Here is a 27,573-nt window from a genome sequence, read left to right on the forward strand (position 1 = left end):
CAATAAAACAAAATGCTGACTGAGGTGATATTAAAAGGCGTTTTATCATTAATTCCTCTGAAAATAAACTGACTGCAGCCTTTGGCTTGATCCAGTTTTAGGGTAATTGCGCCATCTCAAGGTTGTAAATATTATTAAATGTATGAGAAATTATATTAAAGGTGTTCATCAAATGTATTTTGTTAATAAAAGGAGAAATTGAGCAGTTTCATCAAATTCACAGACTAAAAGTCATCGTTTTAATAAGTAAATAAGTGTGACTCCTTGCCAAGATAATGTGGTCATTATATTTTTGTCTTTGTGAAAACTAATCATGATAAATGAGTGGCACTCGCACCGTGTTGAGTTTAGCATGAGTAAAATCAGACTGTGAAAGCTTTTTTTTTGTGGACATCCACTGAGAAGTTGAACACTGTGAAGCATATATGTCAAATATTAAGTGGTTTTGCTCAGTTTGACCACTTCTAGCAGATTTTCAAATGCCGTGCGTGGATTGGTGTTTGTGGAATAAGAAAAGCACACACTACTTGTTTCAGCAAACTTTGCCACCATTTTCAGAAGGACTGCATATGTTTCTTCAAGAAGTTTCCTGATCGAAAGTGTTTCCTGCTGCAGCGCTGTGTTCATATCAGCTTCACACCTGAATACAAGCTTTTGTTAGATTCTCCATCGTGTGTTGCTCCAGCTGCAGCAGCAGAGCTGCCTGACGACGCCTTTTCCTCCATTTTGATAAAACAGGGGCTGCCGTTTCATGCTCCATTAAATTTTCTGTCTTCTCGGCTGCAATTGATCAGTTCATTGATCAGCAGGCAGAATATTCAGGGTATTTGCATTGACCGATCATGGTAGAAAGTGGGCATGTCCAGGGCCTGAGGAGAAGCCACCTGCACTGCTTTACAAGCCAGCTGTGATTTATGAATGGAAAAGGTGTGTCCATTTCATAAATCTGACTTACGTACACCATTTTTGGCTTTGTGGCGTTTGACTTTTAGTATGTATCCTACGCCATGTTTTAGAAATGAGGCTGCAGGACGTTTGGTGTTTGACAAACCAACTGAAAATCTGAGCGTCATGTTCTGTGTGGGTTACCAGGTTGCTCAGCGCGTCAGAAAGACCATCAGGAGGCGCACAAGACGAAGCAGCTTCAGGTATTCACACTTTTCAGTGTCTTTGTGCAGAAAGACAGGGCTCTGTTCAGCTGTCAATGGTGAGGAGCTGGACCGGATTGTAAATGAAGCCCACAGAAGCCACTCAAAGCCCGGCTACAAGCTAGTGCATGCAGTCCTGAGTGCCAGAGGTGTGCATGTGCGTTTAATATGCAGTGTGACACAAATTAGTGAGATAAATGATAAATGGTGCAATAAATGTGTGACAATGAGGCTCACAAACACCTCCCAGCTGAATGTTCTGCTTCGCAGTACCTCACAGAAACAAATACTGTCAATTTAATCCTTCACAAAGAATGGAGAGGATGAGGAGAGGTGTCTGTGAACTTACCCTGGATCTCTTCTTTCAGATCTTCGCTTCACTGAATCCACACCATGAACTTCATCTTTCAGCTCTGCACTGGATCTTCCCTCCACTGACTCAGTGAAGTCTGGACTCTTTCAGAGATGCTGGGAAAGGAATCAGTCACCACATGCTTTGTAGTCAAGACAGCAGAGGGAAAACAAATATTACTAAACCGTGTTGACATGTTTGAAATAAAGTTCAAATCAAATCACTTAAAACTTAAGTTTAAAACGAAGCATATTACACCAAGTTACCACAGCCTCTTACACCAAGGTCACACTGGATGCGTTGCGTCTCTAGTGCGGGCCTCAAGTTATCAGTAGTCATTAAAATCAACGTTGTTGGCTCATAATGGCCACCGTGTGGTTGCGATCTGGTTCCAGGGTCCAGGTGTCCGTTCGGGGGGGGGACTCGGGAGACGTTTTTCCCAGGGGTCGTTCTTTCTCCACCACACACATTTTATATTTTAACTGTAATGAAGATGAATGCATCAAAGATGGTTTAGTTCATTAAGCAAACACAATTATCGTTAAGTTTAAATGTGCACACTTTAGTGCAGACTTTTTTTTATATATCCGGGGATGCCTGCCCCTTGGTTCACAGCTCACTGAACATTTAACGCTGAATATAGAAACCAGAGCTAAACATTCCCAGAAATGATCATTTTGTTCCCAACAGAACTGCAATTGTGAGGACTGGAAGGCCTACAGGTCGGGATTTCCAGGCTACAAGGTGACGTCTTAATTTTAAAAGTGCCCAAAACGTTTTCCTGTGGTTCTGAGTGCTAAAGAAGACATTACGTATGTCCTTCTTGTCCTCCTCCCAGCTTGTCTCTGTGGACGTGGCAGACAGTCACACTGCTGAGCCTTTCCTGGGACATCGTGGAGCGCAGCCTCGTTTTCAGAAGCTGCAGAGAACTGAAGCTTCTCTCTGCTTCTCAAGAGGACACTGGACCACCATTTGTCAGAATGAGAGAACTGGATGGGTTCTTTGTTAAATAGTCACTGCTTAAAATGTTTTTGAGATATTGTACTTTCTCTGAATTTCATTTTTTGTGTTGCAGAGTGAGAAGTTACTGCAGAAGTATCAGAACGACTATGATAAACATTTAGGAAAATATTACAAATTAGACTGAAACATAAGTCTGACAAGTTCCAGGAAATCTGGAACCCTTTCTATCCTTTTAAAGGAAGAATGGAGAGTAGCTCTTCCTTGGCGTTCAGAAATTATCCTGATGAAAACACACAACTGTGCCATGTCCATGATATCAGTAGACTCGTCAAATTGGAGGGAAAAGCACTCACACAAGTCAGTATCCTTCCTCAGCTGCTCCTCCACATCCATAGCCATTCCCTCATGTTGCCTCGTAGTGGTACTGTACATCTGTAATGGCCTTCATGATCTCTGTATTATTATTTGAAGTTATCAAAAAGGCTGCTGCCTTCTAAAGGTGTGATAAATGACTGAGCAGTAAACCCCTTTTTAAATTTCACATGCACAGGTACATGATCCGGCGTTAAAGAAAACCAAGGCAGTGGTAGCAAAATATAGTAGTTTTATTTTAGACCTTTGCAGAAGTTTAACAATTTAGATCAAATATTTTAGTAAACACTGTAGCCCGAATAATCGAAAAGTAAACATGGAATTCAGAAATTAAAGGTGCTGTAGGCAGGATTCGGCATCTCCGCCATCTTGCTTAGGCTTACCTAAGCAAGATGGCGATTTGAAACCCAGCACAGCCAATCCTGTCCTGTTTTCTCTGACATCACGCCCTCACGCAAGTTAAGCCCCTCCCACAAGAACATGCGAAGGACGCCCCTCGACCAATCACGGTTAGAGCCTCAGGGGCTCTTCTGATTGGTCAAAGATACCTGGAGCTGTCGAGATTCATTTTCAGCTCAGAACAGAGACAGATGGAAACGCTGCGTCCTCGCGGTAGTGCAATTATACTACACTCCTAAAGGATTATCAATGGGTACTCTAACATTTAATCCAAATAAAACACAGAAAAATTAGCATTGACTAGCAAAATCCTGCCTACAGCACCTTTAAACAAATTTAAAATGCACACAAAATTAGTAATGAAACTCCAAATCAAACATTTAGTAATGGCAAACCAAAAAGAAATCCAAAACCCATATCTTCTTCGATTTTAAAGTGCTGTAGTGCTTAAAGTGCTTGTGGTGTTAAAGTGCTTTGAGTCTAAAGTGCAACTGCTGTGCAAATGGGTAAAGTGCTTTTAGTTTTGAGGTAGTTGTTGAGATACTAAACACTAAACCACTGAACCCAAAAGCAATCCCTTTATTAACTCAAAGAAAACACTAAACACTACAGAATTGGGACAGGTTAACAGTGTTAAGGGGGAGAAGGGAATTAAGTAAATTATTTATTAGAGGTATCTTTAAAAAAAAAAAAAAAAAAAAAGTAGAGTTACTTTCCAAAATGTATAACGAGAACTAAGGACAGCAACTAGAGTTAAGACAGTACTGGAATTAGAGCGCTTAATAAACTCATACAGCTAATAGAGCTTAAAGGTGCATTAAGGAGTTTGCACGTCTTATGCGAAACAGCGCCCCCTGCAGGCCTTGGGCGTAATGCAGCTTAGTGAAAAACTCGTCCCTGTGGCTCCCGTGCACGGAAGAGGGGGACTCCTTCCTCGCTCTTTTAGTAGCGCTCCAGTAAAATGTAAGTTTCTTTTACCTGGTGGAGTCTGTGTGGAGCTGTGGCAGTGCTAGAAGCCAGTCGTTTCTTACTTTCTGGAAGATCCTGCTCAGTTGTTGCTCACTAAGCATCTGGCGGAGTAATGGCGGACAAAATGAACCTAACCAGCCGGAGCGCGCATTACGTCATTCCTTTCAAATTCTCCCCAAAAAAATTCTGGTGCCGGACCGGCACTGCAACTTTCAAGCGACAATTTAGCGCTGCTAGAGGTACTTGTAATGAATATGTCAGGGCACATTGTACACATCATTAAAAATGTGTAACATATTTATGGTGGAAAATAAGTATTTTTAAAGTTGAAAAACTCCTTAATGCACCTTTAAGGAACAGCAGCGGCCAGATTCAGCACAACACGACCGCACCCCACACCCGAGCTCTCAGATGCTGAACCTAACCCACCTGGGGTCAATCTGCTGATTAAGTAGTGTGAAGCGAGGGAGGGGACCAGGCAGTGCGTACAAGGCCCCTCTGCTCACAGAACACTACAATAACCCTCTCGGTTACAAAGGAAGAAAATTTTAGATAGGCCCTACTCTTGACAGGGCAATCTGAATAAATCTAACGAAAAGTGACAACCATTTCTTGACTTCTATGTCAATATTTAGGCTTAAGTCCCCCATGTGTTTGTTTCCATAGGTTTATTATAGTCGGTTAATTCTAATTTCTGTGGAATTACTTATCATTGTCAGTATGTGATACTGTATCTTATCATTATTGCTATATATGACACTCTGTTAGACAGTTTACATTGCATTTTGTTTTCTTGTATTTTTTAAACATTTGATTCAGTTTTTTCGTTTTACATTTAGAACTTAGAAAAAGGAGTACAAATGTGATTCCATGTAAGTGACAGTATATCTGTGTGCTCATCAATGATAATAATTTAAAAAAAATGGCTGCTGTCCCCAGAAAGGCTCCCTTCACAACATTGCCATCTTTGAATGGCTTCTTGTGTTTAGCAGAGATGCCACTGATGCAATAGGAAGCAATAGTTGCGGCCTTACCCTTGCTCTATGGTTTGGTGAAGATTGACTGTAAGCTACTCTTTCAAATCCCGCACTTATTCTGACGAGTTTGTGGGATTTTAATCATGAATTCATGAGTTTTTATTTAGATTGCAGTCATGTAGTAACCAAGTGCCTGCTGTGTGGAGTTTGCATGTTCTCGTGGTGCATGAGGTTCCTCCAGGTTTCTTCCCACAGTCCAGAAACACGTGTGCTGTGTGAAGTTAACTGCTGTGTGACTGTGACTGTTTGTGGTTCTCTGTCTCTGTGTGTGTTTGGACTGGAGAGCTGGCCCGGTCGATCCTGTATGTGTGCAGTTTCTCCTCCGGTCCGCCCCGTGGCGCTGTGGTCACACCGGAAGTTCTCCACTACACTTCCGGTTGGCTACACGCGGGTTCGTGAAACGTAAAAATTACGATCCACAAGCTTCACTATCTGCGTCTGTTTTTAAAACTCTTTCTACCAAGATGAGCAAGGCGCATCCACCAGAGCTGAAGAAGTGAGTATCTGTGCTTTGTTGGCTGATATTGAGCCGCTGGGTTCGCGTTTGTGGCGAAGCATTTGTTAGCATATGATGCTAATGTAGTGTTTGTCTTTCAGGTTCATGGATAAAAAGCTTTCATGTGAGTATTAAATCCATATTCTCTCAATTGTGATACTAAATTCAACCCTGTTCCAGTTTTGACTGGTTTAAAAGTTTTTTTTTTGTTTTTTGTTTTGTTTTTTCTCAGAAACATGCTGGTTAGACATTTTTCAACAGTAAACATTCTGAAGTGAATCAGAACACATTGTTCGGTTTTTCCAGTAACTTTAGTCTTGTAATGTGAAGTGTGGAAAAAATAGCCTGATCAGTTTTTGGAGAAATTTATCCCATCTTTGAGACACTTAAATGACCCTGGGAGTGTACTAAGTAAAATTCATCTTTATTAATTTATTTAGCGTTTGGTACAACAATCATTTTTTGGCACCGTCTGAGTCTAAAATAGTCTCTTCTACAATGGCACTGAAAGAGCTTACAAATTATGGCTTTTCTATGTAAAAATAATGTCAATCTCAGTCAATGTCTAGCTTTAACAAGAAGTTAATGTCAACAAGTAAGTCAGTTTAGATATATTGTCCCTTTAAAACAGGACAAGATGTGAAGTGTAAACATGGCATGTCCCAGCATACCAGGCTGCTTTATCAAACACTGAGTTTATTCGTCTTCATGTACCTGTGCTCGTGGTCCTGTGCACTGTGAAGAGAAACCATGTACCCTAACGGCGGCCTGCAGGATTCTCTGTTCATCTCTCTGCTCTGTCCTCCAGTGAAGCTGAACGGAGGCCGTCATGTGCAGGGCATCCTGCGAGGGTTCGACCCCTTCATGAACCTGGTGGTGGACGACTGCCTGGAGATGGGCCCGGGAGGCCAGCAGAACACCATCGGCATGGTGGTTAGTACCCCCATCACCATTAAACACCATGACACCAGCTGTCTGACATCCCGCACAGTTACTACTAATCACTCAGCATGTTATTCTATAGTAAATAAGATGTACAACACATAATCATTTAGAAATATATGTAATCATATTATGTAGATGTAATGCTCCCAATTCAAAAGGACAAGGTTGTGCTGCACAAGCATATGTATACTGTGTATATCCTTGTAAGAAGCAGCAGCTGCTTTCTTTTGAGGTGGGTCCTGTTTATCATAGCTTTCTGATTTCAGTGACTGGCACCTCATTTGGTTTGTTAGAGCCAATAGAAAGAAGCTGAATCAGCAGAATGCTGACATGGGGCAAGTGCAGCTTGTTTGTGCAGGCTGCTGAACAGGGAGACTGCAATGCTTCCCATTGGGGTCCGAAAGTTCGTCAGAAATGTCTGGACACATTTTGATGTTACACACTGAGTGTGGATTTAAAACTTTTAACACAAAATAACAAAAATAAGAGAAGTCTTAATAGATTGCACAAAGCCATTTCAGTTTTTTCTCTCAGATGATTCAGTGTAGAATGCTTTGGTGTTTGAATGCAAAAACTGGATATTCTCAGCTTTCGTTTGAGGTGTCTGTCGTGTGTCCTGCCTAAGGCGAGCAGGTTGATGGATTGGTCATCTTATCAAAATGTCATGCATTGAATATCTCAGGGCAGAAGAGGTGTTGCTGGCTGAAATGCTGCAATTTTGCCAAGTTAATGTGTTCATTTGTACTATGTAGAGGTTGTATTTGTTTAACATGTCATGTATTTCTTCTTCTTCTTCACAGGTCATTAGAGGAAACAGCATCATCATGCTGGAGGCATTGGAGCGAGTATGAGTGGACATGACCGCAATCCACTACTCTTTTTTACATTGTCATCTTTTGTAGTTCCTTCTTGGAGTTCTAAACTGATTTAATTTTGCAAAGATATGTTGTTTGGATTTCCGTGACATTGTTAATAAATATGATTTTTCCGAGTTTTTAGTCCCTTGAATGCGTACAGCAAAGTATTGTGGGATTGTTGTTTGCACAGAAACCTTTAAATGTGACTGAGAGCTGCTGCCCTGCTGTGCTTGGAATGAGATGGTAGACATGTCTGATTGTCCTGAGGTGTAGGATCTCGATGTGCGCATGTCGGACAAAACAATTGAGCTAGTTTCTTAAACCAGACAGACTTCAAAAGTAGAAATCGATGAAAAAAGAAAGCCCAACTGTCACTACAGTACAGCGTGAATCCTGCTGAAGACCTCCTGTTGGCGGTGCCGGAAGTCAAAGTATTGAGTTGATCAAATACATGTTTTCTACTATAATTTACAGATCGTACAGTGATTTCCTGGATTGTTTTTCACATTCTGCCTCTCACAGTTGAAGTGCACCTCTTATGAAAATTACAGACATCTCATAAGTGGGAGAACTTGATCAGTTCCTGAATAAACACTTTTCTTCCCCACTTTATGATGCCAATCTGCTCAAAGCTGCTTGTTTCCACAACTTCTCCCATGAAGCTGAGATCATTAATAAAAGTCACAGGCTCACTGCAGATGAGCAGGGTCGTTTTAGATCATTTCAGATGAGTGTAAGCCAAACGGGTGTTTCTCTTAAAGCCATACTTAAACATTTTGGCAAATTGCCCCATTTAGTGCAATTCCTTAGTCATTTCCAACAGCATACTTACTTTTTTTGTGAGGTCGAGCTGTTGTTTATTCAGAGGTGAGTCGGGGAAGGTTTTCGGGACGGACACAATGGAGGTGGATGGTATTTTGGTTCCCCCTCGTCAAACTCATCAAATACACAATCCAACAACCCCCAAACACTTTGGTGGACACGTTATAATCCGCACATTCACGCTGTGGAATATTAATGCAAAATTACGAGATTGAGTTGTTTATGCGAAGATTGCTAAGATGGAACTACTTACTAAACATGGCGTCTGGGCGTAGTGATTTCAGAAGAAAAAGTAGTTCCCAGTATTTGCTTCAGTGTCGTAACGCTACAATATTATTTGTTGGTATTCCACAGCGTAGTGAATGTGCGGATTATAATGTGTCCACTAAAGTGTTTTGGGGTTGTTGGATTGTGTATTTGATGAGTTTGACGAGGGGGAACAAAAATACCATCCACTTCCATTGTGTCCATCCCGAAAACCTTCCCCGACTCACCTCTGGATAAACAGCAGCTCGCCCTCACAAAAACAGTAAGTATGCTGTTCCAAATGACAAAGGAATTGCGCTAAATGGGCCAATTTGCCAAAATGTTGAAGTATCCCTTTAAGATCCTCTATCCATGTTTGTAGTAAGTTTGTCACACCCAGAGCTCTCGGGCCTCCAGTATGAAGGTTAAAGGGGTTCACGTTTTTGTTTACATCATTACACAGATAAACAGTGGCTTAAAAAAAGTCACGCACGGCATCGAACCATGAACACTGATGGAGGACATCAAATCACATTTTATCAATACTAAAGATGTGCATTTTTTTCAGTGGTGTAGCCTCATCATTGTAAACCATTGTCCAGATTTTCACTTCATGATGACAACCTGATACTCAGGTCTGTGCTCATTACAGAAACACAGTTTGGAATGTGGGAATCAGAATGAATTGCTTGATTTTTTATTTATTTTTTTTTTTAATTGTGAAACTGAGATTGCACCCAACTGTCATTGGGTTTGCCGTTTCAAATCAGTCCTTTAAAGGGGGTTTACCTTCAGTTATAATATATTACCTGAGTATCGGAAGGAACGGGAAACATCCCTGAGGTATTTTGATCCACACTGGCCCCAGCATCACATCACACATTCAGTATCCCTGATGTGAATCCCTTCTTCCTCCACATGCCACTGGAATCTGGTGAGTGTGGAGTTAACTTATTCTTTTATTATTCATGTCTGAGTCTGCTTGCATATATCCATGAGTCCACTTTTGTTATGCCCGTCGTTACTTACATTATCTGTACTTTGTATTCACGGTTTAAGTCCACCCTGATATATTTGCACTTGTTTTCGCGCCAGGTGACTGTGATACCACCCCCCGCCTGCAGGGCGCGCTGTCTTGCACTCAGTTTTATTATGGTAGTGGATTGACGTCGAGCGGACGCGTTTTGACGTGTAGTGGCGTCAGAGTCGGTATGTGGAGAGCAGCCATGTCGGAGGAGGTCGGGAAGGCGGTCCAGTCGGTCCTGGAGCGGGTCAACCAGGCGGCGGCACGGCGGCCCAAGGTAACTGCAGCCCGGGAGGCTCCGAGCGGGGAACCGCGGCCCCGCTGCCGGGCCCGGGGGCACGCTGCTGCGGCGGCACGACGCGTTATGTAAGGCAGCCGAACACCTCCACCTCTGGACGGGGGACAACACGAGGAGGGGACGTGCTGTCCGTGAGGAGGAGGGGGGGCAGGAGGAGGGGGGCACTGGGGAAAGGGGATGGCATGCTGTCCGCGCGAGCAGACAGCAGCGGGGAGCTCGTGTCAGCGTTATGTTGTGATCGCAGCTCAGAAAACAGCGTTCTGCTCCTCAGATCAGAGATGATCAGGAGCACACACACACACACACACACACACACACACACACACAAAGAGGTCAGTTTGTTAGTACACCTGACCAGAACAGCTGAGCGGGTTGAAACCCCACAGTCTACCTGGGGATGTCCTCCCTTGATGGCCACAGTGGAGCATCTCCTGATGGAGACTCCCGGCTCACCGAGATCAAACCATCTCAGGCTGGTTCCTGAGTGAGTGAACAGGAGTTCTCTGGATGAGTCCCATTCACTCATTCATTGTAAAATAAGACATTTCTTTAGACTTATTTAGGCCCCTTTGAGGTCAAATGGGGCCATGTGTGGTCCACGAACCAGTGGTTATCCTCACCCTTCAGACTGTATTCCCATTGGACAGACAGACCCACACCATATGTACTAGTGTGACTGTGATGTTGTGTTTTTGTAGATATCCAGGTCCTGTGCAGTCCCACAGGCGTTCTGGATCTGGAACAATCACTTCATCTGTAAAAACTGAGCGCCGTGATGTCTGAGCCCGTGTTCTCCCTCCTCAGGCGCTGCCGTCGGTGCCGCCCCGCCTCGTGGCGGTCAGCAAGACCAAACCCCCGGACATGGTGGTGGAGGCCTACAGGCAAGGACAACGAAACTTTGGAGAAAATTACGTGAGTATGAAACGCTGAAGATGAGAACGTCCTCCGTTCAGTTCAGACTGCGGGACGGTCGAACCTGCTGCGGTGAGATGTGAGAGGAAGGAAAGACGCTCAGGACAGTACCAGTCTTCCAGCAGTCTGAACCTAAAGCAGCTTCTAGGATCCTGAAGCAGACCCAACTGGAAGCTTCATTAAATAGAAAATTGTTAAAGTGGAGACTGTGACAGCCTCACTACCTGAAACTGGTTCCACATGAGAGGAACCTGATAGCTGAAAGCTCTGCCTCCTATTCTACTTTTAGAAAAGCTCCGGTTCAGAATCCACTCACTGCAGATTCCTCCACTTTCTAAAAGTAGAGAGAAGTGATATGTTTGACGGCGGCATAGAAGAAAAGTTCAGCAGATGTCTTGTCAGAAATGTGACTGATGTTTTGTTTTCTGCTCCTCGTGCTCCACTCCTCTTCATCTGATGTCCAGGTGAATGAACTTGTGGACAAAGCTTCAGATCCTCTGGTAGGTTCTCATGTTTCTCAGGACAGATGCAGCAGGTTCATGTTCTTTTCCCAACAGAGCATCTTTCTCACCATTTTTTTCATCTGTCATCCAGATTTTGGAATCATGTCCAGAGATAAAGTGGCATTTTATCGGCCATCTGCAGAAGAATAATGTGAACAAGCTCCTGGGTGAGACAGTCGCCCGCCCTGCGCTCTGTCGCTCTCTCTGTCCCCCTCCCTGCTGAAACAACCCCGTTCTCCTCCTTCGCCCCCCCCCCTCCAGGCGTACCCAACCTGTTTCTGGTGGAGACGGTGGACTCGGCCAAGCTGGCCGACAAGGTCAACAGCTCATGGCAGCGCCTCCGAGGAGCCAGCACCCAGAGGTTAAAGGTCATGGTGCAGATCAACACCAGCGGGGAACAGAGTGAGTGGCGGCCGTGAAACACGAGTCGTACAAAGTCCCTGTCCGGAGGGTGTGTGTTCTGTACTGAACCAGCTTCAGGCGGTTTGTTCCTCCTGTCAGCACAAACCGTCCGGCTGTGAAACGGACAAAGGAAATGTAGCTTGTTGTCTTTTAATAAAGTTGTTTTGAAAGGATCCGAAGCAGAAGGTGAACCGCTCGTCGCGTGTGTGTTGCAGGTAAACACGGGCTGCCGCCGGAGGACACGGTCAACACGGTCAAGCACATCGTGTCTCAGTGTCCGGCTCTGCACTTCTCAGGACTCATGACCATCGGTCGCTACGGCTACGACCTGGCGCTCGGTCCCAACCCCGACTTCCAGGTACATGACAGGCCGCAGCGACCCCCGCTGCTTTCCTGGACTAGAAGTTGCATTTCTTGAGACGCTTGACTGGTCACCAGACTTACTACCTGTGACCACTAGATGTCACTGTTTAACAAGAGAAACACCTCCTGCTCTACTTCACTGACAGCGGAAGTGGCGTTCAGAACATTTTAGAATTAAATTCGAGGAAACATTTTGTCTGCTGCAGGTGATCAGAATGTAATGCTTGTACGGTCCGTCTGTGCTGCAGATGCTGCTGAGTCGGCGGCAGGAGGTGTGCGACTCTCTGAAGCTCCCCCCGGAGGAGGTGGAGCTCAGCATGGGCATGTCCACAGACTTCGAGCATGCGGTGAGTAAACGCTGAGCACATCTCCCGGTTGGAGTTCAGGAACGTCGCTGGTTCGACGCCTCCTCCAGCCCCGTGGCTGTAACTTTGTCGTTCCCCTGTCGGAATGTGCAGATCGAGGTGGGCTCCACCAACGTGCGAGTGGGCAGCATCATATTTGGAAACAGGGAGTATCCCAACAGCGCGGCCAACACTCCCATCCCCAGCCCGGCCCCCAGCCCGGCCCCCAGCCCCGAGAAGACCTCCAAGACGGTGTCGGAGGAGGCAGCCAAGAAGATGCACCACCTGACGGTGTCTGAACACTGAGAGCGGGCCGGAGGACGGCCGCCGTCGGTGTCATTGCCTCACCCTCCTCACTTTTTGTGCGCCCCGTTGCTCTTTTAAACATTAAGAAGTGGCATTCACTACAGAAGTAGTTTAGCCTTGTTCCAGCAGCGACTGGCAGGTGTAGAGGAGCAGAGCCGTGGCTACACAGACACCTCGGCTTCACCGCCGCTCAAGCATTACGTCTTAACAGATCTATACTACCTTCTACAGGTGACTCCTCCGCATGTTCTGAAGGCGTCAGACAGGACATCTTATGCCTTATTTCAAGCTCGTATCAGTTTAAATTGGCCTCATTACTGATTATTTCGAAGTGGGACTATCAAAGGCGCTCATGTTGATCAGAATTAAACTATTAATATAGTTAGAATTTGGCTGTCAAAATGATTTTCAGCCTCTAAAGACCTGCTTGATGGTTTGAAGCTTTGAGGCTCTGCCACCTAATAATAAAGTTAAATTGGTACATTTGAAAGGTAATTTGGCTAAAATTGGGAAAATTATGGAAAAATGTAGACGAAAAATTGCTTAGTTTGTAATAGTCAATCAGTAGAAATTGTCAAAAGCTAAAAATAGCAAAATATATAATAAAACTAGTTCTGAGGAGTCTTAACTGGGAGATTTGTTAGTTTTTGTATGTCTGTGTGATCTGTTCTTATTTTTTAATCCCATTGAGAGGTGAGTTTTCCGTGGCAGTCGTGACTCAGTTGGTCGTGAAAGTTTCAGACTTCTGCTCCTGATATCTGAAGAATATCTGTGAACACTGATATTTTGTACAGTGTACTCATTCAATAGAAATCAGCAGCAGGTAACATTTCCTGCTCTTCAGAGCTGATTTTCTGTTTTCCCAGCGAACAGGGTTTGTTTTGAAGCCGTCTGTTTCCACCGATGCATTTGAGGAGTCCAGCTGTAACCGATGACGGCGCTGCGGTTTGTGCAGCCCGGCTCTGCAGAGGAGAACACAGATAACCAGACTCTGTGACGCTGCTGTGATATTTTTTAACTTTCCAATCTAACGTGTGTCGGTAATGGAAACTTCTGCAGGTGCAATGTACCGTTTTTTGTTGTACAGATGAGACAAAGACTTGATTTAATAAAATGTGTATCCCTTTATAATGACACACAGTATTGTGGCTTTGGTATTGTTTCGTACGGTTTTGTCGCCAAAATGTGTCAAATCTCTATTCTTGTTAAGAAAAGAAGCAGAGACGAGTGTGTGACTGTGTGTGTGTGTGTGTGTGTCTCGTGTTGTGATGAGGGAGTGAACCTATGCAAGGAGCTTCAGTGTGTGGTTCACAGTGGAGGAACAAACATGTTTTTCTGTGCTGTCTGTCTTAAGCAGGTCTCTCTGCGTCTCCGGTTTGGGATCCGGCTCCGAAACGAGCCGAAGCCAAGCAATAAATTTTCCTGTTGAAAACTTTCTGGCTTTCAGTTCCGTCTTTAAAAAGTGACCAGATGATTCCGGCAATCTATCAAAGGGACTCAGATTGTTTAGTTTGCAGAGACAAGTGTTGCACTTAGCACACAAACGATTATTCCCACAGGGAAATCCTTTTAAAGGCTGAATACATGATTCCAAAAAATGCACCTAAGACTGATGTCAAAATCTTTTACAGTGTAATTACGGAGATGCAGGGAGAATAATCCTCCAATCACTGACGTTTAATGAGCTCCTTCAGCTACTGATGCGCAGAAATCTAAACTGTTCACAGGGTGTTTCTCTACGGTTTAGAAATGCTGCCTGTCACGTTTTTCCAGACGGACACGTTTGGGAAAACGGAGGGAATAGTATTTGTATAGGTGCAAAGTGAAAAAAATCTGCAAAGCAAAACGTGCCAAAGCAAACAGACACAACGGGTTAGTGTGTTTTTACTGTCTTTACATTTCATTCTTCAGGATAGGCACAAAAAAACTGCTTCTTCTTGCACTTCAAAGATAGAAAAAGGGAAAAAGTCCAGTGTTGAAAAAAGTTAAAACCAAACACAAAAACACAACAAAGAGACACGACTGGAATCTCGAGCGCTGCTCTGGATAGAAAACTAAAAAAAGAAAAAGAAAAAAAAAAACCCAAGCATGTCCCACAGGATGGATGATGCGTCCGAGTCTGCCGGGAACATTTCACACCAGCTTCTTGGCCTCGAAGAAGCTCTTCAGGTGCTTCATCTGCCAGATGCCGGTGACGATGAGGATGAGGGTCTGAGCGATGGACCACCACAGGACGCGCTGGTTGGTGCTCTCGCTGGTCATGCGGAAACGCTCCTCCCGGTACTGCGGGGAGAGGACAGGGAGTTCAACCCTTCACGCCCGAGCCCAATGGCGTCACATCGCGCCGTGCGGCAGCGTCACCCACCCTCTGGTAGTTCTGCTCCTTCTGGATCTGCTCCACCTGGTCCAGCAGCTGCCGCACTCGCAGCTGCAGCTCGCTCAGCTTGTCCTTCGCTGCGATCTCGGGGTAGTTGTTGGTGTGTTCTCCGACCTGGACGTCCAGGTGCACTCTCTGCAACACACACAGGGAAACACACACTCAGGACGCTGTACTCCAGAGAGGCTCGTCGGCTCCTGCGGCGCGTTCCGTCGCTCGTACCAGCTTTCCTCCAGCAAACAGAGCCATCTTGGTGGAGTTGGAGTGTAAACAGATCTGATGCTCTCCGGGAGTGTGTGAGGTGAAGGTGAAGCGTCCGTCTGAGCCGTACTGACGAGACAGGATGATCTGAAACAAGACCTGGGATTACGTTTCTGTTTAACCTGAGGGTGTGTCCGGGCGCAGCGGCTCCTCCGAGTTTACCTTGGTCTCTGGATCCTTGATCTCCACGTGCATCCCGAGACCCGGGGTGGACGGAAGGAAGGAGCCGCTCTGTTTGTCCCACAGCTGAGTGCGGTACTTCCCTGTCACATGTCAGCACCACGCAGACACAGAGACACAAAGAGACAGAGAGACACACAAATAGTAAAAAATCTTTTGAGTGGACTGACCTGAGCCTAATGGGGGCGTGAGCTGAGTAATAGAGGTAATCTGAATCATTTAGATGAGTAATATGAGCCTTAAACGGTGGTAATCTAAGCATTTGGGAGGGTAATCTGAATTTTTGGAGTAAATAATCTGAGCGTTTGAGGGCAATAATCTGAGTCTTTGAGGTAAGTAACTTGAGTCTTTGAGGTCAGTAATCTGAGTCTTTCAGGGCAGTAATCTGATATTTAGGTGTAATCTAAGTCTTTGAGGGCAGTAATCTGATCTTTAGGGGTAATCTGAGTCTTTCAGGGAAGTAATCTGATTATTTGGAGCCGGTGCTGTCGCGGTCTGTGGAGCAGCTGGGAGCTCGCTGCTCGATAGCCGCTGGAAGCTAGCAGTGCTCACCGATCACCATGGTCTCATCCGGGATCTCCTCGATGAAGCACTTCTTCTCCGTCTCCCCGATGTGAAAATACAGGGCGCCGCTCGGATAGATCCAAGCCAGGAAGAGAAGCACTCCGGCGGCGGGGACTGAGGGCATCGTGGGGCCTCCGACTGGTGCTCACATCAGCAGAGGTGGAGGTGGAGGTGGAGGAGGAGGAGGCGCTGGTAGAGAAGCCGGTTGACGCGGTGTAGAGAGGCGGTGGAGGCGGTGGAGGCGGCGGAGACGCTGCGGCCGCTGACGCGCACTCTCCACTGCGGAACCCGGAAGGGGATTTCCTGAAAGGTGAGCTCAATCAGCCCTGATTTACGACTCACAGGCTGATGTTCATGTACTCTACAGAGGAGAGTGAGGCCACCAAAAAAAGTCTTCAAAAAATCAACTCGGGCTTTTTAAAATCAGAATTATGACATCAATATCAGAATCTCGGCTTAAGTTAAAATATTTTGAAAAATAAAGTGGTAGTAAATGAGCGGTGTCTGCCTGGCAGACTGAACTCAGGGAATCCAGAACCGTTATTTCCTGGGCTAACAACAGCCGCCTCGGCTCTGACACTCAAGCTTATCCTTCTCTAAGTCGCTCGCTGTTGGGACTAACATCTCGAAAAGGGGCAGCATGTCTTTCCGAAGAGGCTGCGCTTCGTCCGTGTAGAGGACTGTCCATGTCAAGCAGCGAGTGGCGGGTGGTTTCTCTGAGTCAGCCTCACGGTAGCTCGTTAGCACGCCGCTAGCAGTTAGCATTAGCCTCCTGTGAGGCTGGATAAACACGGCCAGCGGGGTGAGTGACAGCTAGCTGCCCGGAAAGGACTACAGCCGAGACAGAGACACAAAGACAGCTGGTAAGACCACTTTCACTCACTAACGTCAGCTGTTTTTAACGTTTACCGAAGAACTGGGGGATACGGCGTGTTTTTCTGTTGTGTGGGTGAAGTGAGGGCTGGAGCAGGCTGAGGATGTGATTCGGGTCCGTCCGGACCCTTTCCAGCTGTGGTCACGTGACACAGCGCACCTGTGGACAGGTCCTGTGTGAACCTGTGTCCATCCCTACACCTGGACCGCGACCTGGAACCAAAGTGAAAGTGAAAGTGAGCCCCCCAGCCGCTTCCAGGCCCTGGCATCATGTGCCAGTCTGTGATGGTCCATCACTGTCACTGTCAGTCTGTGATGACAGTCCATTTTTGTTCTGCGTGCTTCAGATGTTCGCTTTATTAACCCTGAGTCAGTATTTTAGCACACACGATTACTGTCTCCTCTGAGTTGGAAGTATACATTTGCAATTACCCTGTCAGAAACCACCTCTAAAGTAGGCCAAGGTCACTGGAGAAACCATGAGCGGAGCATCAGTGAAATAAGAATTCAAACAGGAGATGTTCCACCATCACAAACATGAATATATGTTTCATCTTCTTCAGCCTTTGTTCTCTAAATAATGTCCTGCTACATATTGTGACTATAATTATCACAAAGTCTTGAATACGGTGCTTGCTTCAGAAGATGTGCCTCTTGAGTTCTCCAGTATGTCGTGTTGGCAGCTTGTATGTTATGGACTTAGAAAAGCTCTTGCAATGGCTTTGAACCTTCATCGTTGTTTGGTGACCTGCTGGGATTTTCACTCGACCATCTCGGGGTTTTCCCGAGAATGATGAGTAACAGAAGATTTTCTGTCAGCTTCAGTTCTCTGGGACAAACAAAGGTTGGGGGAGAATGGACAGACTGGATCGAGCTGGTAGAGAGACCGCAGGAACCGGAAGTACCTCTGGTTCCAACCTGCAGTGTGCAGAAGAGCATCTGGGGGCTTTTTCCCCCGGATGAAGCCTGAAGCTGATGAAGAACACACTGGGTGTGCCAGCTGTTGGCTAAGAACAGGAAACTGAGGCCACACTTCACACAGGACCGTCAGAACCGGACCAGAGAAGACTGGAAACGTCATGACGGCACGCCTGTTCCCACTCAACGTAGACGTTTCTTAGCTCATATGAAAGATCGCAGACTGTGATACTTGAATGAGACAGGTGGTTTCCCTGTTGGTGGTTGAGTTGAAAGTTACAGCTCAGTCTGCTGTGAATGAGCTGTTCAGAGAAATATAAAGGACAGTAGAAGCTTGTAAAAATATCAAAGGGTCTGATGAGTTTCCTTTTTGCCACAACATTCACATGTTCTATGAAGCAGTTTCATCTCCTTCAGATATTGTTTCTGCCTTTTTAAATGAAGCATTTTGCTTCTAAAACACAGGGATTTCAGTAATTTTAAATGATCATCTGCTGTGTAAATATAATCAAAATGTTTGAGTGAGTTTCTACTGCAGAGGAGCTGAAGAGCCACATGTGGCTCCAGGCGTGCAGGTCAGACTCAGAGATGATTTGAGATGTTTGTCCAACGTTTGAAGAGACAAACTGAAGCTCCTTTTTTTCCAGCATTTTCATCAAAGCTTTTCTTTTGACCATCTTATGGCCACACAGCATTTCTTCTATTGAGGACATATTTCAACGCTCAGACCCGATCCCAGCCGTCTTGCTGTGTGTTTCTGCAGGGATGGTGCAGCCGCAGCCCGACGGCCCCATGCGGTGGGGCGAGGACATGTCCGGAGACGAGAGTGGATGGGCCCTCCGGGTCCCGCCGGAGCTGGCTTCCAACGAAGTGGTGACCAAACTGCTGGGGGACAACCAGCAGCTTCGAGGTAGGAGTGCCACAACGTGTTTTTAAGCCAGCAGCGTCAAACTCCTGGCCCGTGGGCCTCTTGCAGGCCGCTCCATGATTTCAAACATTTGGTGACTTTGTAATTTTTCCCGACCGTCTGTGATTTGCGATCCTGCAGAGGCTTTGCGGCGCAGTAATCTGGCCCTGCGTCAGCGCTGCGAGGAGATGGAGGGATGGCAGCGGAGGACGCGAGAGGAGCGCGAGTTTCTCAGCTGTCGCTTCCAGGAGGCCAGGGCGCTAGTGGAGAGGCTGGCCCAGGAGAACCACTCTTTACAAGGCCTGGTGAACGGGCCGGCCTCCTCCTCCTCCACCTCCTCCAACCACTGCTGCAGCTCCAGCCAGACCGAAGACCCGCAGGCACGGCCGGCCAGGAACGGCCCGGTGGACAGGTCTAAGGTCAGCTCGCTGAGAAAACACACACACACACACCATGCACAGCACCAAGTCAGCTTCACTCAGGGTTTTTAATGACATCCTGCTCATAAATGACTCTGGTGACTTTGCGGTTCTGGTTCTGCTGGACCTCGCTGCTGCATTTGACACCGTGGACCACAACACCTTACTATCCGGACTGCAGCACCTGGTCGGCATCAGTGGTCCTGTACTGCAGTGGTTCAGGTCCTACCTGACAGACAGAGCTATGTGTGTTTGTCTGGCCAGCTCTGAATCCTCCTCTGCTCCTCTGTCTTATGGGGTTCCACAGGGCTCAATCTTGGGACCACTGCTGTTCTCTCTGTATTTATTACCACTGGGGTCCATCCTGAGAAATCACGGCATCTCCTTTCATTGCTATGCGGAAGACAGACAGATCTACGTCCCATTAAAAAAAGAAGGAAGCCTTTTCGTTATCGCCTCTACTACGGTGCCTTGAAGACATTAAAGTCTGGATGGCCCTGAACTTTCTGAAGTTTAATGATATAAAGACAGAGGTGCTTGTGTTTGGTCCCAGTGACTCCTGTGAACCTCCACCTGCTGACCTGGGCCCCTTGACTCCGCATGTGAAGCCGACTGTTTTAAATCTGGGTTTTAAGATGGACAGTGATTTTAAACTAGATTCACAGATAAGCGCAGTGGTTCAGTCCAGCTTCTTCCATCTCAGGAAGTTGGCCAGAGTGAAATCCATTCTTGCACATCAGCACTTTGAAACAGTAATCCATGCTTTTATTACATCTCGGCTGGATGATTGTAATGCACTTCATGTTGGATTCAGCCAGTCGTCCATCGCACGTCTCCAGTTGGTCCAAAATGCTGCAGCGCGGCTGCTGACTGGAGGACGTAAGAGGGACACATCACTCCCATCCTGGCCTCCCCCCACTGGCTACCTGTGACCTTTAGAGTCCATTTTAAGGTTCTTTTATTTGTTTGTAAATCCCTGAATGGTCTCGCCCCACCTTACCTCTCTGAGCTGCTTCACCTCTACACTCCTGCTCGGTGCCTCAGGTCAGCTGATCAGCTGATCCTGGAGGTGCCGAGGTCCAAGCATAAGCTCAGAGGGGACGGAGCTTTTTCCATTGTGGCCCCCAAGCTGTGGAATGAGCTGCCACTGCCATCAGGCAGGCCCCCTCACTGTCCATTTGTAGGAAAGATCTTAAAACACATTTTTATCCACTGGCTTTTAACCCAGCCTGAGACTCTGCCCTTGGTTTTAAATGTTTATTTAAATGTCTCTTTTTTTGTTGTTGTTTTTGTTTTCTTTGTTTTTACTGTATTTTACTTTTGCACTTATTTATTTTCTGGCTTTGTACAGCACTTTGTGTCACCTGTAGTTGTTTTGAAGTGCTATAGAAATAAAGTTGAGTTGAGTTGAGACACACACACACACACACACACCAGAAACTGTGCACTGAAGGGACATCCACTATAACCTTACAGACTGCTTTCAATCACAGTTGCACATGTCAGATGTCGATGTGTTGCACCATGAAGAACGTGCTGACTCCTGTTCCCGTTGTGTCTCTCAGACCCTGGATCAGTGGAAGAGTCCTGAAGGGGCAGAGCAGCACACACAAACCACTCCACCACGCAGCCTGGTGAGACCCGTGTGCGTCTTTGCTGCCCGCGTTGTGCTGTTGTTGTTCTAACAGGAACGCCGGTGTGTGTCCAGGGCGATTCCTTGCAGAGCTCCCTGAGCTTCAACAGTCCCTCCTTACCCAAGTCATTTTCAGAGGGAACAAGAGATGAAATGGGCCGGGACGGCGGCCAGGTGAGCACGCTCACGGCCGACTCCACCAATCAAATCTCCGACACTTCGACATCTGATCATACTGATTAGACAAGCTCACCATTTCATGAGGGCGCCGCCGTCCAGCGCCAACGATTCTACCACTTTCACTGTCTCGTTCTGCCTCCTGGGGCAGAACCCTCACTCCTTCCTTCGGTGTAGAATCCTCACTCGGCTGGTGTTTCTGCTTCACACCGGGTGTTGCTCCCCCTCTCCAAATCGAGCTCCATCTGGCTCCACCCTCCCCGTCACTCCCCCCGCCGCCCCTCCTTCACTCCTCCTCCATGTCTTTCTCCACAGCCCGTCGAAGGTGCAAACGAGTTCCTGCAGCTGCTGAAGAGCCACAAGGAGAAGCTGGAGGAAGGGATGAAGGAGCTGAGGAAGAAGAATGAAGAACTGGAGAAAGAGAAGGAACAGGGCGAGAAGGAGCGGGAAAGAATTCGGCAGTTCTGCAACAAACTGGTGCAGGCTCAGGTGAGAGAGCCGGAGGAGAACCCCAGATGGTCCAAACTCTGTTTAAGACAAAAAGAACGTCGATTCCAGCTACCCTGATGCAAATGTCAGCAGGCCATCAGAGGAATAATGAATGATTAAATGAAGGAAGAATCACAGTAAGATTAATATTAATATTAGGGCCGTCCAGAAGAGAGATTCAAGTGTTGAGGCTTTTTTCTCAGGAATCTAGAAACTTGTATTTATTGATCTGTTGAGTTATTTTGTGGAGGTCCTCTGCAGAGACGTCTCTTGTTTCTTGGTAACGTACTGCTGGATTACAGTGCTGTGGTCTGAAGGTGTGAATGTTCTCCAGGCGAGTGGCGGTCCCGACGAGGCGGTCCTGCATCGCTCGGAGGCGCAGCACTCCTCCGACTGGTACGGAGCTCGTTCCTCTCGGCGTCCGCTTCCGTAGATGCATCGTTTGAGAGTAGACTAACTGCACCGATGTGACTAAAGCTTGGAGTGCCTCCTGTTCACTTCTGCCTCCCTGCTTCTCTGTTCCCCGTCTGCAGCTCGAGTTTGGCTAAGCTCACCGAGCAGCTTCAGGCCACACAGGGCAGGTGAGCCCACAGCTCTGTGTGGCTTTCTCTCCGTCTGCATGCCTCTCTCTCTCTCTCTCCCTTCCTCTCTTCCTGTTCTCTGCATGCTCTCTCAACCTGTAGACGACTAATTGATTTTAAAGAAATGAAGGATGACTACTTTTGAAAGAACATGATTCACAAAGTTTTTTTTCCTTCAATCTGATTGATTTTATATTTCAAATAATCTAGTGCCAACCACAACTCAAGGCACTTTTACAGAGAAGAACCTAATTGTTATAGATGTGAAGAAAATGTGAGATGAAGTGCTGCCAGGTGACCGAGAATCAGTCAGCGAGTTTAGTTTTATTTCATTGAACATTTTCGATTTAACTATGATCTATTTTTAGCGTGAGGGTAAAAATATACACCTGCAGTTTGTTTTTCCACCATTATGCTATTATTTATTTGATGCAAAAGATCATATTTTGGGAGCCAAATGTGCAGATGTGCCCCACATGGCAGGTTTTGAAGACCCCCGAACTGTTGACCCGTCACAGCCTGAGGGAGACGGCTTCAACATGTTTGATGGAGAAAAGATCCAGGCTGTCAAATCACCCACACTTCGCTCTCTCTTTGGATGATCACTTGGCAAATAGATGATTTTAATTGAAATGGTGACACAGAAATGTCGATTTCATCTTAATCACACAGCTCAGCTGGATCCTGAGTGGCCCAGACCAGTAAAACAGATTTAATTATCCTTTAATGAGAATAAGAGCTGTCAGAACATCGTGACTTGGTGCATAATACAGCGAAATGTGAAAAAAAACCTGTGTGGTCCGCTTGCAGCTTTCATGATGTTGCAAACTGTGATGCTAGCTTCTTGAGCAGCACGCCGGCGAGCTTCACTGCTGCGCCGCTGGTCTCTCAGCTCGCAGTTTGGCGGACCGCCTGCTACTCTGACTGAAATGCTGCGAGTTCACAGAACAGTTCTCTGTAAGTTTTACATCTTGCATGCCGTCCTGGGCCGGCTCGGACCCGCTGTCAGGCCAGTTCTGTCCAGCGCCGGATGTTTGGCACCCCTGCTCCACTGAGCTTTTCTCATAAACACAGAGAAGCAATCAGCAGTTAAATATTTCAAACGCATGACATGAATGATGGCATGTTGTGTTTTGCTTCTGATTCAGCTGCTTCAGTGGACAGTCTGCTCCGGCCTGATAAACCTGGACAGTTAGAAACGAGTGTTTCTGTTTAGGTACCGAGAGCTGGAGGAGAAACTGGACCACCTGCAGAAGAGTTCCGCTCAGCGCGACCGAACTGAAGCTCTGCTCAAACAGAAAGACAAGGAGTGTGCTCAGGTGACGCTTCATCCGCACGTCAGCGCTCCTCACGGCGGCGCCCGGCCGAATCGCTTCATGCTCTTTGTGTTCTTGCAGCTGGCCAAGGACTGCGAGGCGCTGAAGGCCCAGGCCACCTCCCTGCTGCTGGAGCTGAAGGAGCGGCAGAGCTGCTTGGACAAAAGCGAGCACGAGCGCAAAAGCCTGGAGGAGGAGTGAGTGGACGGCGGCGCAGCCGACGCGGAGCCAGCCGTTCGGAGCCTCTGTGTTCACCGTGCGTGTGTCTCCTCTTTGCTGTGCAGGCGCTGCAATAACCTGAAGGCCCTGCAGGTGGCCAAGCGGGAGCAGGAGCAGCAGAGGAAGCAGCATCAGGTGGCCATGGACAAACTGATGCTGCAGACCCAGAGCCTGGAGCAGGCGCTGAAGACCGAGAGGCACGTGGTCACAGAGGAGAAGTGGGTTCAACACTGGGGACACACACACACACACACACACACACACACACACACACACACACACACACACACACACACACACACACACACACACACAGCCTGCTGCAGGCCCTGAGGACCGAGAGGCACGTGGAAACAAACAGGCTCAGTTCTTCCTGTTGGTGTTTGAGGATCTGCTCCCTGCTTTGTTTTCACAGAAAGAAACTGACGCAGCTGCAGCACGCTTACACATGTCTGTTCAGAGACTACGACTCCAAGCTGAAGAGCGAGGTAAAGCGCTCGCAAGCCGTCACGCTCCCCAGTGGCGTCGCTCCACTTCTGCTTTCACATGTTAGCGTGTGCGTGTGCGTGCGTCAGGGAGGAGATCTGTCCAGTCGCCTGGAGGATGCGGAGCGGGCGCTGGCTCTGAAGCAGGACCTGATCGATAAGCTGAAGGAGGAGGTGGAGCAGCAGAAGGGCTCGCTGGAGACCATCCCCGTGCTCACCGCACAGGTACCGTCACTGACGTTACACACAGTTCCACTTAAACCCCTAGAAAGGGTTTAGGTGTACGCGATGGATGAGTGTTGGGATGTTAGGTTACACAGAAGCAACAGATGGGCTGTGTGATGTTTTGATAGGGCAGATCTCTCTCCATGTGCAGTGTGTAGCTGCTCTTTACACACACACACACACACACTGGTGTCAGATGTCACGGTGTGTGTTTGCAGGCTGAGATCTACAAGGCAGATTTCCTGGCTGAGCGAGAAGCTCGAGAGAAGCTGAACCAGAAGAAGGAGGAACTGCAGGACCAGCTGAACCAGGCTCTGTCCGACATCGACAGGCTCAAACAGGAGGCCACGTCACGGTAACCTCCTCAGGACGCGCCAGCGGCGTTTTCACGGCTCGCTAACGATCAGCAGGATCGAGCCAAATAGTCACATTCAACATTAATTCAAACAGCACAAAGACATAGTGTGTGTCTGCAGAACACTGTCATCCAGTTTGGTCTTTGGAATGAACAGTCATTTGTGTGTGTGTGTGGAGTGGACTTTTTAGGTTTGAATATGAAGGTTTTAATGTTGTTTTTTTTCCTGTCAGTGCCCGGATGGAGCAGATGAAGCTGAGACATCTGGAGGATTTCCCTCCACGGCCCTCGCACATTTCCCACAACCAAGGTACGTACGTTTAAACAGAGACTCACCGTCCACAGTGTGTGTCCTAAAAGCTCCACTTCTACACATGTGCATGCAGTGAAGTACAAAAGATTTAGGAAATCTGATTTAATCCAGATTTCCCACACTTTTCCATTAACTGGTAAAGAGCAACTATCTACACTAGACTGTCAGACTCTGTAGAGCTCCATGAAAAAGTCGTCAGTATCGGCATCGATGTGAAGGGAAAACATGAAACGTTCACATTCAAATGGTCCTGAAACCTACAAGAATATGAAAGTGAAATGTTGAGGTCTCAAACAGTCAACAGTGACGTCAGAATGGATCCACGGTGTTAGGATCAAACTCAGAAAGGAGGAAAACATTTATCAAAATCAGTCAAACCCGAGAATACATCTTGGAAACGTACTAACGTGGAGAAAACAGCAGGAATATCATCAAGCTAAATCTGAGAAATTGGAAATTATTGAAAAGAAAGTCAAAATGTTGAGAATTAAGTTAAAAAAATAAATAGTCACGTGAGTAAAAACTGTTTCAAAATGTGAAGAATAAGGGTAGTGGTAAAATCTGTCACACTGTTGAACATTAAGACAAAATATTAAAGGTGCATTAAGGAGTTTGGACGTTTTATGTGAAAAAGCGCCCCCTGCAGGCCTTGGGCGTAATGCAGCTTAGTGAAAAACTCGTGCCTGTGGCTCTCGTGCACAGAAGAGGGGAACTCCTTCCTCGCTCTTTTAGTAGCGCTCGAGTAAGATTTCAGTGTCTTTTACCTGGTGGAGTCTGTGTGGAGCTGTGGCAGTGCTAGAAGCCAGTCTGTTCTTACTTTCTGCAAGATCCTGCTCAGTTGTTGCTCACTAAGCATCTGGCGGAGTGATGGCGGACAAATCGAAACTGAACTAAATCAGGTCAGCGGGAGCGTGCATTACGTCATTCCTTTCAAATTCTCCCCAAAAAACTTGTGGTGCCGCACCGGCACTGCAACTTTCAAGTGACAATTTAACGCTGTTAGAGGTACTTGCAATGAATATGTCAGGGCACATTGTACACATCATTAAAAATGTGTAACATATTTATGGTGGAAAATAAGTATTTTTAAAGTTGAAAAACTCCTTAATGCACCTTTAAGACTGAAGTGGGAGAGAAGACAAAGTGTCCAGGATGAAGTAATAATATTAACCATAAACATCTAAATATTTAGCAACAGTCAAGTCAAAATACCAGACATAAAGTTTCAAAATAAAGTAGAAAGTAGTCTGGATGTCAAATGATGAAGAGTCCTGTTGATTCAAGATTCAGCAAAATAAAGTGAAGAAAAGAAGCAGACAAAGTGGAAACGTGAAACAAAGAAGTGAGATTAAAGTTCTGATTCAGTCAAAATGTCGTCGACAGTGAATTTAATCCTGAGGACTTTAATCTCAGATGAGACTTGAATAAACTGCTCCTGTTTTTTTTTTTTTTTTTTATTTCCTCCTGAGAATGTCTTTGCGGCCGTCAGCAGCTGTCTCTCTCTCTCTCTCTGTGCCGTTTGCAGGCGCTGCCTTCAACACGGTGCCTGCTGCTCAGTCATTCCGTAATCAGGGTCTGGTTCCGGTCGGGGATCAGGGACCGGACCTCTGCTGTCCCAAGTGCCAGTACCTGGCTCCAGACATGGACACGCTGCAGATCCACGTCATGGACTGCATACAGTAACACACACACACACACACACCTTGATCTGAAAACATGTACGTTATGCTCTGTGCGAAGGCTGGAAACACGTCTGCTCGTAGCACCTTCTTCTTCTTCCTTCATGCAAACTAAAGTGTAACGTGGAGCTCAGAACTTTTCGTGTTGGAATCAAGAGAAGATGGAAAAAAAAAAAAACTTGTATAGAGGGATGTAGCCGAGCTTCACCCATTCACCGTCTCATTCCACCTGCTCCTGGACCCTGAGGCCACCCCCCCCCCCCCCCCCCCTCCTCCTCCACTGCCACCTGAACGCCTTCACTGCATCCATCATCCGACACATCAACAATAAACGGACCTAACGCTGGATGTCTCCGACCCCTCTGACAACACGTCTCCTGTCCATGTGAATATCTTAGTGAGCTTTAAGTACTCAAACTCAGTATGTTTTGGTTGTGAATGTAGATGTCTGCATTACCTCAAAACATGGATTATTATGATGATGATGATGATGCTGTATTAGAGATGGGTTTACTGTTATTGAAAAAAAAGTAGCCATTCTCTGTGTTATGTGCCTGTGTACATGTTTGATTTAGCTCCTGAGCGATTAGCCTCACCTGGACTGTTCCTGTTCCTCCCCCTCCTCCTGTCAACCTGCTCCTCCTCCTCCTCTTCCTCCTGCCTCCTCCCTCCTCCTCCTTCCTGTAGCCTTCAGCTATTTATCTATCTGAATGTAAGCGCCCTGAGCGACCTGTGTATCCAGTCTGTTATTAAAGCCCATTTGTTGCAAACGATATCAAACTGTTGGAGATTTACTAAATAAACCAGTTATATAATTATCTTTTGTGTTGTTGTTTTTCTTTTT

The 27,573-nt window shown here is 46.5% G+C and overlaps 4 protein-coding genes across 10 annotated transcripts; 3 read left to right on the forward strand and 1 right to left on the reverse strand.

The window, feature by feature from the left end:
- The first annotated feature begins 5,560 nt into the window (after nt 1-5,560).
- Nucleotides 5,561-7,672, forward strand: snrpg (small nuclear ribonucleoprotein polypeptide G). Its single transcript, XM_030117997.1, has 4 exons — nt 5,561-5,736; nt 5,838-5,860; nt 6,545-6,669; nt 7,482-7,672. Exons 1-4 carry the CDS (start codon nt 5,705-5,707, stop codon nt 7,530-7,532), a joined length of 231 nt encoding a protein of 76 aa, XP_029973857.1. The 5' UTR covers nt 5,561-5,704; the 3' UTR covers nt 7,533-7,672.
- Nucleotides 7,673-9,780: 2,108 nt separating this feature from the next.
- plpbp (pyridoxal phosphate binding protein) lies at nt 9,781-20,159 on the forward strand. 2 transcript variants are annotated; one of them, XM_030117995.1, is made up of 10 exons: nt 9,781-9,907; nt 10,733-10,840; nt 11,305-11,340; nt 11,435-11,510; nt 11,605-11,745; nt 11,961-12,103; nt 12,357-12,455; nt 12,567-12,771; nt 13,376-13,381; nt 20,148-20,159. In XM_030117995.1, exons 1-8 carry the CDS (start codon nt 9,818-9,820, stop codon nt 12,756-12,758), a joined length of 885 nt encoding a protein of 294 aa, XP_029973855.1. In that variant the 5' UTR covers nt 9,781-9,817; the 3' UTR covers nt 12,759-12,771; nt 13,376-13,381; nt 20,148-20,159. The 2 variants fall into 2 exon arrangements, with proteins under 2 accessions (XP_029973855.1, XP_029973854.1); XM_030117994.1 differs by lacking the exon at nt 20,148-20,159 and having other exon boundaries at nt 12,567-13,894.
- Nucleotides 14,627-16,379, reverse strand: tmed4 (transmembrane p24 trafficking protein 4). The gene is made up of 5 exons (XM_030117996.1): nt 16,129-16,379; nt 15,559-15,659; nt 15,358-15,483; nt 15,124-15,270; nt 14,627-15,041 (listed from the first exon to the last, which is right to left on the reverse strand). The coding sequence occupies exons 1-5, from the start codon at nt 16,262-16,264 to the stop codon at nt 14,892-14,894; spliced, it is 660 nt and encodes a 219-aa protein (XP_029973856.1). The 5' UTR covers nt 16,265-16,379; the 3' UTR covers nt 14,627-14,891.
- On the forward strand, nt 16,308-27,502 carry ikbkg (inhibitor of nuclear factor kappa B kinase regulatory subunit gamma). 6 transcript variants are annotated; one of them, XM_030117987.1, is made up of 16 exons: nt 16,308-16,450; nt 18,695-18,841; nt 18,980-19,257; nt 20,823-20,891; nt 20,966-21,064; nt 21,383-21,556; nt 21,891-21,952; nt 22,090-22,137; nt 23,354-23,456; nt 23,535-23,650; nt 23,738-23,890; nt 24,088-24,160; nt 24,248-24,382; nt 24,601-24,737; nt 24,971-25,047; nt 26,576-27,502. In XM_030117987.1, the coding sequence occupies exons 2-16, from the start codon at nt 18,697-18,699 to the stop codon at nt 26,731-26,733; spliced, it is 1,827 nt and encodes a 608-aa protein (XP_029973847.1). In that variant the 5' UTR covers nt 16,308-16,450; nt 18,695-18,696; the 3' UTR covers nt 26,734-27,502. The 6 variants fall into 6 exon arrangements, with proteins under 6 accessions (XP_029973847.1, XP_029973848.1, XP_029973850.1 ...); XM_030117988.1 differs by lacking the exon at nt 16,308-16,450 and adding an exon at nt 16,617-17,003 and having other exon boundaries at nt 23,738-23,869; XM_030117986.1 differs by lacking the exon at nt 16,308-16,450 and adding an exon at nt 16,621-17,003.
- The last annotated feature ends 71 nt before the right edge of the window (nt 27,503-27,573 follow it).

The sequence above is a fragment of the Salarias fasciatus genome, chromosome 20, assembly GCF_902148845.1.
Source record: "Salarias fasciatus chromosome 20, fSalaFa1.1, whole genome shotgun sequence".
Lineage (NCBI taxonomy): Eukaryota > Metazoa > Chordata > Actinopteri > Blenniiformes > Blenniidae > Salarias > Salarias fasciatus.